Raw genomic sequence first — 9,739 nt, 5'->3', positions numbered from 1 at the left:
TTGTAACAGTGAAATTCCTAAGGAAATTAATTCCCTCCGGTTGGGGTTATTCTCAACCGGCCTTTGGAGGCGGAGTGATTGGCATTTAGGAGTCTCTCTTAAAAGAAAGGAAGCACTGGCCGTTTTCCTTGAGTAACAACACTTCTTAATGCCATGCTTTACCCATTAAAAACCCTGTGTGTCTCTCAGCTCCTCGAGGGAGTGTTCACAAAAACCTAGCCAGGTGGGAATTCAATTCCAAGTCCTCCCCTATAACGACCAGGTGTTTTTCTCCACCTGGGTTATCTGTGCCCACCTAGTACTCAGCACTGTGCCCTGTCGGGGAGTAACACTGGGGCCCAGGAGGGAATGATGTGTCACCAAACGTGGGATGGCTAAAATATTTCCTCACCCATTCAGGAGCGGTGAAATGTTAGCTGTCATTAAAAATAATTACACCTCAACCACACGAACACATCCCTTTTGAACTGGGGTCCATTCACAGACACAGGGTGCCGCACCTTTGCTGCCAGGAAGGCCCCCTGCAGCCCTCTCTGAAGCTTGTGCTCTGCCAGGCAAGGACTTCAGCCGCCAGGACCCAGAGCCTCAGCTTCCCGGTCCCCATGGTCCCAGCCCCTGAAGTGCCGCACAGCCTTCTCAGCAAACCTAACTGTCCCACCCTTTTCAGGGCTGTGCTGCTTGGAGAGCCGTTCCTGGTTCCTGACCAAGTGGGCCGGGGAGCCCGGAGAGGCCCCTGCCCAGAGGCCACGAAGTGTCACTGGGTTCCCTAGGGGGAGCCCTCTGCCCCAAGAGGGTATAGGATGTAGCTAAATGATGCTTACATATGGGTCAGCAGAATGTCAGTGTCTGGGATTAACCCGCACTGGGGACAAAGGCCAGAATCAGCCCCAGCATCTTGCTTTCCTGTGGTTTTGAGTCTTCATGCACTAAGTTCTGTATGATAATGATGAGTTTTTCCCTCTGTGCCTGAACACGCTCAGGGAAACAGAGGACTGGGCTCTCCAGAGTATGAGCAGCATGCGGGATGGGGTGCAGTGGGGGGCAGGAGGAGAGCTCGGGGTGGTACAGGGAAGGCCATGGAATGAGTCCCGGCACTGCCCCTTCCCTGCTGTGGCTTTGGGCAATTTCCTTAGCTATAAAGTGGGGCAGGTGTAACTGAGCAGGACCCTATGGGGCCTTCCCAGGACAGAACTGCACCCCGCCCCCCATGTCCTCTGCCTGACTCTTGTCTGCAGAAAAACTTTAGCCTCCTAGGCCTTGCCTGAGTTCCAAAGAATAAATTTAATCAGAGAAGTGAGAAAATGCAGAGAGAAAGCAAAATGGTCAAGCAAGACAAAATAATAGTTTAAACAAAGTCCAGGGCCTTTAGTTCCTCCTCAAGGGCTATAGATAATATTCTGAGCCATGTCCTTGGAGCTGTTTTGCAGATACTGAAGCCCCTACCAGGTGGAAGAAGTTAACTGCATGCTGCCCACAAGCACGCAGACCCCAGACCAGCTGGAACCAGAAGGTTGATGATGTTGACTCTCAATGACCTCACCACCAGCCAATCAGAAGTATGTCCACGAGCTGATCACGCACCCCACAACCCTCCTCCCTTACCCTGTCTTTAAAAACCTTTTCCTGAAAGCCTTCGGGGAGTTTGGGCCTTTTAAGCACTAGCTGCCTGGACTCCTTGCTTGGCTCCTGCGATAAATGCTGCAGTTTTCTTCACCACAACCTGGGGTCAGTAGATTGGCTTTACTGTGGGTGGATGAGAGGACCCAAGTTTGGTTTGGTAACACAGGCAGTGATGTCTTTGCATCATGATCTGGAAGCAGCAAGGACTTTGGAAAGCTGAAAAGCACTATATAGCTGTGTACACCCTTATCTACCTGTAACTCAGATGTGACAGCCCCCCAAAATGTGGTTTGGGCTCAGGGCTGAGTGGAATGGTCTTTGTTGCGAAATCAGAGCATTTTAAAGCTCAGAGATTCACTTGCTGAACGTTAGGCCTGTTGATATCAATAGTGATAACAGCAAAAATGGCAGGAGGCAGAATTGGAAAGGTTTTTAGGGAGTTTTCCCAACTTTTTTTTTAAGGTAGGGAGCATGCTCTCTAGCTGGTATATCCTGCTTTCAGCAAATTCCATTTAAAGAAGGAAAAATCAGGATTTTTAACAGTTACATTAGATGGGTGATTCTTGCATTTTTTGAAAAAGATTCACTATCGCACATTTCCCTAGTGCATTACAATTTCATTATGTTTAAATTACAAAGCCCATCCATGTTCTTTGAAAAAAATGCAAGTGAAATGTTTTTAGTATTGATGGGTAAGTTTCCTTCAAATTAGAGATATAATTCTTGTACAACATTTGTTGCAGATGTGTTTCCAAACATACTAACATTTAAATGAATGACTCCAAAGAAGTTTAAAAAACAAAAAAAGAAAAAGAAAAAATGCAGGTGACACTAGCAAGCATATAATGTAAGAGGTGCAGGTCCTCCCTTTAAAACTTCCCTATTTTCACTCTCTGGGCACAAGTTCTCCTAACACTTTGGAAAACATCCTTCTGAAGACCTTTTGCTATGCTACATTTAGCTATACGGAGTTATGTGTTTTATTTACATACAATTCTGTTTAAAAATGGTCATCAGAGCACACATCTTGTTTTGCAACATGCTGTTTTCTCCCCTCCTGGTGCATTTTTTCATAGTAATCTCTAGATTTTATTTACTTTTTTTAAAAAAAACTAACCTTTTTATTTTAAAATGATTGTAGGGTCACATGCAGTCATAAGAAATAAGAGAGAGATTCTGCCTATGCTTTTACCCAAAGATAGCATCTTGAAACACTGTAGTACAATATCACAACTAGGATGATGATATTCATACAATCTGTCCATCTTCTTCCATTTCTCCAGTTTTACTTGTACTCTGTGTGTATTTCGTGCTATGCAATTTTGATCATGTTTAGGTTTGTGTACCTACCAGCAAAGTCAGGATACAAAACAGTTCCTCACCACTCTCTTATTGCATTTTAGATAATGGAATTTACCATCTTCAGGAACATCCACTTCTCAGGATGAGGCATATATGTAACTAAAGACCACTTTCAATCACTGGAGCAGAGCTGCCCAAGAGAAAATACAAAGTGAGCCACAAATGAAAGTCACCTATGTAATTTAAAAATTTCTAGTAACCACATTTAAAAGGTAGAAAGAGGTAAATTTAATTTTAATAATATATTTCACAAAACCCAGTATATCAGAAGTAGTATTTCAACATGCAATCAATGTAAAGATTATCAATGAAATATATTACATAATTTTTTTTTTTTTTTTTGGTAATAAGTCTTTGAAACTCCACAAGCCCACTTCTCCACCAGCTGCAGGTAGAGAGCATGTACTGAGCACCTGCCACGTTCTTGGCTCTAACTTAGGCACTGGGACAGAGACACAGTTCCCGTCCTTGATGAGAACCGGGGCTGGTGGAGACCACAGGTGCAGTTCTAACCCCGTGAGATGTGCACGTGGTAGAAGGCGCACAGGTGCCCTGGACACCCACGGGTCCACCCTGGAGGATCCATGGGGCCTGCCCTCAAACTCGGTACAGAGCCCGAGGACCCCCAGGAGGAGCCTCACGTGTCTGGGTGGAAGCGATGGCTAAGATGGGAGCTCCAGGAGTGGCTCTTTGGAGAGCAGGCGGGGTGCAGTTTGGGGAGAACCAAGAAGACTCCCCCGGCCCCAGGGCAGATGGATGCCGGGCTCCGGAGGCAGGGGAGGGCACTTGGCTGGCGGCTGAGGTTTCCCTGGTGATTGAGGATACTAGGACCATGGATAGTTTTACCCAGGCCGGAGAGTGCGTGGGAGTTATGGGAAGGGGAGGTGGAAAAGTGGTGAGCGGACACTACCTGGGGCGTCAACATTAGGAGATGCCAATGGGAGCCAGGGAAGACCCGAGGTTAGAGGAGCGTGGGGCCTGCGGGCCTGAGTGAGAGGGTCCTGGGGCTGGGCCCGTGGTGCCGGAGGCGGCCCACCTGCCCAGGCCGTGTTGCTCGGAGGTCACAGTGGGTGATGGGTCTGCGCCCTGGCTGCGCCCAGGGATGGCCCCACCGGGGGGTAGGTGGCGGGCCACGCGGGGGCGCGGGTTCGGGCTCTTCAGGACCGAGTTCGAAGCTCCTTGTCAGTGTTGAGGTTCGGAGAGGGCGCAACCTCCCTTTCCCTAACCTCCCATTCCATCCCCACCTTTATGTAATTTCCTTTTAGCTTAAAATTTCACTTTGTTAAATATACACTCACATCACACACGCACACACCATTCTCCCAGCTGCCATAGGAGTTGCAAGGAACGTACGGCGCCCCGACATCCAGGAGCCCCGGAAGCCAGGATTCCTGACAGTCCGGAGCCCCGGGGGTCAGGAGCCTGGGGCTCTCACTTGGCCCACCGGTAAGCCCGAAACTCCCGCGTTTCACCGGCTCCGGGCTTCCGCGCGGGCGGGGCGGGCGCGGGGGGCGGGGCTTCCGCGCGGTCCGGAGGCGGGGCGGGGCTTCCGTGTGTAGCCGCCCGAGCCCCTCCCCCATCGCCCGCCCGCGCTCGATTGCTCTCGTCTGGCGGCGGCAGCATGGCGGCGGGGGCGGTTGAGGCGGTGGCTGCCGTTGTGGAGGTCGGCTCAGCCGGGCAGTTTGAGGAGCTGCTGCGCCTCACAGCCAAGTGAGCGGGGCGGCGGGCGGCGGGCGGCGGGGGTGAGGGGACGCGGCGGGGGCCGGCCGCGCGGGCTGCCCGGCTCCCTCGCATCCGGCCCGGCCTGGGCGGAGCTGCCGGCGCGGCCCGGACCCCGAGGCCAGGTCCCCGCCCCGGAAGGGGAGCGGGGTACACCGCAGACCCCCGGCCCCGGCCCGTCGGGCGCCCCGAGGCCCGGGTCCCGCCCTGCCGCCCGGCCCGGCCTCCCGGGGCGCGGCGACGCGGGGACTCAGCCGCGGGTCGGGGGTGGGCGCGGAGACCCTGGCCCCCGCCCGCTTCATCACGGGCGGGCGGCGGAGGAAGGCCTAGCTGGGTCGGCGGTCCTGCCTCCTTTCCGAGGGGCGTTTAAGGATGTTGGTGATGGGGCAGAGCGCACTGTGTGGCGCTGTCCGGGCCGAGGACGGGGGTCTCCTGTTTCCTGGACGGGCTCAGCCGCGGTCCGCTCTGGCTTGGCCCACGTGCCTCTCGCCCTTGGGACGGCGTCCGAAGGAGACCCACCGGGATGCAGAGGCCGGACCTGGGGGAACACATGGAAACCCCGAGATTGCGAGTCGGCGCCGGCGGGCGGGCACGGGCTCTCCGCAGCCGTCTCGCGGCTTCCTCTGGCCGAGCGCTCGGGGGCTGGGCGGTGTCTCGGGGCATGGCCGGTGGGGGCGGCGGAGGGCCAGCCGATTGCCTGGGAGCCAGCCCCAGAGCCGCTGCGCACGTTTCATAACCAGGCCTCAGGAGTGTCCTCTGCGGTGAGAGGGGTAGGACAGTGCCCACCCGGGGGTGTGGGAGCGGACATGCGTGCTGCCTGGCCGGCGGGAGCACTCGCGGCCCCTTCGCGCCCGGGCTGTTCTGCGGGCGGCGGCGCGGCTGCGCGGGCTCGCTGGCAGTGGAAGCGTATCGGCGCGAGTGCAGGAGCGGATCGCGGTTGGAAGCGGGTAGTGAGTACGCTGGCGAGTGGCTGAGCTGCGGAGTGCGGGTGCGATGGGAGAGTTGCCGTCTGGCTTCGCCGCCGTGCTGAAGTTAAAAGGTGTTCGCCAGAGCCGCTCTTGCGGCGTTTCCGGTCTTGCTGGGAAACTGACAGAAACGGGCGAGTGGGGCGGGGCGGGGCGGGGCGGGGGGGGCGCGAAGAGAATGACGTGGACTCATTGATGAAAGGTGATTCATCCAGCGCTCCCCCCATCTTCCGGCGGCCCAATTGTGGAGTGCCCCAGAGGCGGCGTCTTGAGGAGCAGGCCTCGTGTGGACCTGCCCTTCCTAAGTGTTCAGTTCACGGTCACCTGGAGGACTATTTTGCTTTTGTGTGTTTCACATTTTTGATTTTATGTATCGTTTTTTAAAGAAAAAAGTCATTAAGACATCACAGTTGGAAAAAGTTTAAATGTTAATTCTTGCCACGGGCCCGTACTTGTAATGATCCGGAAACCAATATACATTTTTCGTGGTGTTTAGTTTAAATGGGCACGTGGGAAGGAAGTGATGCTTGGCATCTGCGGAAGGAACAAATCTCTGCTACTTTTGGTGAAAGTGGCAGCATTTCAGAATATTAAATAGTGCTTGTTAATGTAGTTACTTAACGTCTACTTTACAAATCATCACTTCTCAATTTTAAAATTTCATGTGAATTGAAAACTTTTTGCTTAAGTCTAATAATCAGACGTTTATATGTTACTGAAACCTCAGTTGGTCTATACAGTGGGGATATTAATACCCATTTACAGAGTAATTAAGGTTTTTGCCCATTTGTAAAATATTTAACAGAGTCTAATACTATATGATCTTAATAAATGGTAGCTGGTGTTGCCTGCAGAGGCATAACTATAAGAGCAGAACACCTGTAATAAGAGAGAAACAACCATTTATCGATCAATAATTATCTTACTGATAAAGAACCAAGGTTCATTACATTGTTTAGCATCACAGTAGTTAGGATTTGAATCTCGTTTTTCTCTAAAGGTTTTCCTTAAACAATGCACCCTGCATATTGGGCTGTCCATGAAGGTGGAGAGAATACTTACATATAATCCAAGAGAGGGTGACAGCGTTTACGTTTGTTTCAGGTTTATGTCCTTATGATACTAGGCATCATGTACCTAATTGGAAAGGAAGTTAAGCATCTAAATATGAGAATATTGTGGATAATGTAAAATAACAACATTAATATCATTCTTTAATGTTTTCAAAGTGCTTGTATATTTTTGTTTGATCTTCCCAACCTCCCAGGGTGTTATTGCTATTTTACAGATGTAGAAGTTAAGTTAAATTACTCTTCCGAGCCACATTAGTAGTAATGGAATTTAAGTTGTGTATGTGTACTTTTTTCTTCTCTTTTTTACATGCGTTGGCACATACTGTTAAAAAGTTGGGTAACCTATTTTAATTTTTTAAAAATGTACTCATTGTGAGCATTTTCCCATGTCATTAAACATTCTTTGACATATGATTTTTAATGGCTTTATGATACTTTATTGTATGACCATTAAGAAAACTATCTCGTTGAACAATAGATTTTACAGTTATTTGCTATGTAAAATACTGGGAAAATATTCATATATGTACATCTTTGTCTCTTTAATGACTTCTGTAGGATAGATACTCGAAAGTGTGTAAGTATCTTGAAATTTCCGAAAGGTTCCAATTTAATTTTTACAGGTAGGATATGAAAGTGCCATCTCACTTTATCCTTTTTGTCATTGAATATTATGATTTTAAAAATCTCTTTTTCAGTTTGGTAAAAAGTGGTATCTAACTTTTAAAAGATTGAGGTATTAACTTATATACTGTAGTAAAATGCATAGATCTTAATTGCTGGGTGTGATGAATTTTGACATTTGTATTAACACGAGTAACCATCATTCAGGACAAGAATGTAGAGCCCCAGAATGCTCTTTAGGCTCTTTCTGGTAATCCCCCACCAGTGATCTGCTTTCTGTCACTGTACATGAGTTGTGCCTCCTCTTGGACTTTATGTGAATGGAGTCGCGGAACTCCTGGTCTTTCGTGTCTGGGTTGTCGTGCTCAGTGTGTTTTTGGGATTCATCCATGCTGCCGTGTATCTGTAGTTGGTTCCGTTTTTATTGCTGAGTGGTATTCCGTTGTGTTAATATACAGCAGTTTCTCCAGTTTGTGGACATTGGGTTACTTGCAGGTTTCGGCTGTTATGCACCAGGCTGCTGTGAACATTCCTGTGCAGTCGTTTCGTGGGCCTGTCTTCCTTCCCACCATCCCTTAGGCCCCAGAGGCCCCCCGCCACGCTGTGCAGAAGCTTTGCGAGAGGAGGCTGGAGTAGGCCGAGGCTCACGCGGGAGGCTTTGCGGGGCCAGGTAGCTCACTTCTGCCCCGTATCCCACTGGCCACAGCTCAGTTCCAGGGCCCCAGCCCGGGACACAAGGGAGACTGAGAGGTGTAGTCTAGCTGCATGCCTGAGAGGAAGAGGCAGCAGGGATTGGTGAAATACTTCCTCCATAGTGTCTGCCCACCTACCCACACGCTGAAGCTCCTGCCTTCTGCTGCTGCACTTGGAACCCATGGGGTGGGGGCCCTGCCATGTGTCCTTTCCCACCTTAGGCGGCTCTGCCTTTAGAGCCTCCTGCTTTACTCTTGTGTGCCCCTGGGCAGCCCTCCCGTCTTCCTCGGTCCTGCCTGTGACCCCTGTCCTCCATTTTCCTTTGTATCAGCACATGACCTTGCTTCCTACCTGGAAAACAGGACTTCCAGAAGCATCTTCCAGAGCTCTTCTTCGACTTGCCCCTCCCCCGACACCTAGACATTTACTTGTAGCTTCACCCATTCTTGATTCCTTTGCTCCTGACCCGGAGGAGATTGTCCCTCTTCTCAAGGCGAATTCTTCTCTGCTCTCAATTTCCCTCTCCTGCCACCTTTGAGACCTTGAATCCTTAGCTGTCTCTTGTGTCTTCAGCCTCTCCCTCCCCATTTGCACTGTCCCCTCACAAAATAAACGATGAAAATTTTCTTGTATTGAAAACAGCCCGTTCCTTGCTCCTGTCCTGGTCCTTCCTCTGTCTCTGTTTGCAGCCCGGTCTCTTACAGAGTAGGTTTCTAGCTGTCTCTGCGTCCTCGTCCTCAGTCCGGTGGTCCACACGCTGCTTCTGTCATCCGCTGGACTGAACTCTCACTGTTGCTGCTTGCCCTTCCTGCTGCATTTGATGATTGTCTCTCCTTCCTTCTTGACTTCTGGGAGACCCTTGAACCTTGCTGTGTGCCTCTTAGGTCCCTTCTCTGGTCTACCACCAGGGCTCCTTTACCGCCATCTGTCCTAACTTAGTTTTTTTTTTTTTTTTTTTTTTTTTAAATTATTTATTTATTTATTTATTTATTTTTGGCTGTGTTGGGTCTTCGTTTCTGTGCGAGGGCTTTCTCTAGTTGCGGCGAGCGGGGGCCACTCTTCATCGCGGTGCGCGGGCCTCTCGCTATCGCGGCCTCTCTTGTTGCGGAGCACAGGCTCCAGACGCGCAGGCTCAGTAGTTGTGGCTCACAGGCCCAGTTGCTCCGCGGCATGTGGGATCCTCCCAAACCAGGGCTCGAACCCTTGTCCCCTGCATTGGCAGGCAGAATCTCAACCACTGCGCCACCAGGGAAGCCCCTAACTTAGTTTTGATGAGCCCCAGAGGGTGCCCTCGGCCTCCTCTTTATCCTCCTGTGTGGATGAGCATGGCGCTGGCGCTGTTTCTTGATTCCCAGATGTGCAGATCAGGCATGGACTTCTTTCCTGAGCTCCAGACTGTCACAGCCCACTAGACTTCCTTTCCTCTCAGGTTGGCAGCTTCTGTACTGTGATTCGTGGCTAGTGCTACCACTAGCCATCAGTCACTAAGCCAGAAACTTGGAGGTACTGAAATTTAGACTGTGCTCCAGTGCCACCAAATCCTGCCCCCCTCTCTCTCAAGTCCCCAGTGCCTCCCTCAGCTTCTGGCCCCCAATACTGCATGGTAAGCTCCTCCTCTCCGTACTTAGCTCACATGAGCTAAGTATCCTGTTCCTTTCCTTGCCCAAGGTTAGTTGTCCTTGT

At 50.7% G+C, this 9,739-nt stretch overlaps 1 protein-coding gene across 1 annotated transcript in view; it reads left to right on the top strand.

The window, feature by feature from the left end:
- Positions 1-4,534: 4,534 nt before the first annotated feature.
- Positions 4,535-9,739, top strand: part of GLRX3 (glutaredoxin 3) — a 30,874-nt gene continuing 25,669 nt past the window's right edge. Inside the window, exon 1 of the mRNA XM_057530878.1 lies at positions 4,535-4,692. Coding sequence (XP_057386861.1) covers positions 4,604-4,692 — 89 coding nt within the window. The 5' untranslated portion in view covers positions 4,535-4,603. The remainder of the gene's footprint in view (positions 4,693-9,739) is intronic.

This window comes from Balaenoptera acutorostrata, chromosome 16 (genome assembly GCF_949987535.1).
Source record: "Balaenoptera acutorostrata chromosome 16, mBalAcu1.1, whole genome shotgun sequence".
Classification (NCBI taxonomy): Eukaryota; Metazoa; Chordata; class Mammalia; order Artiodactyla; family Balaenopteridae; genus Balaenoptera; species Balaenoptera acutorostrata.
Note: the sequence above shows the minus strand (reverse complement) of the source record. Positions and strands in the feature narration are given on the sequence as shown.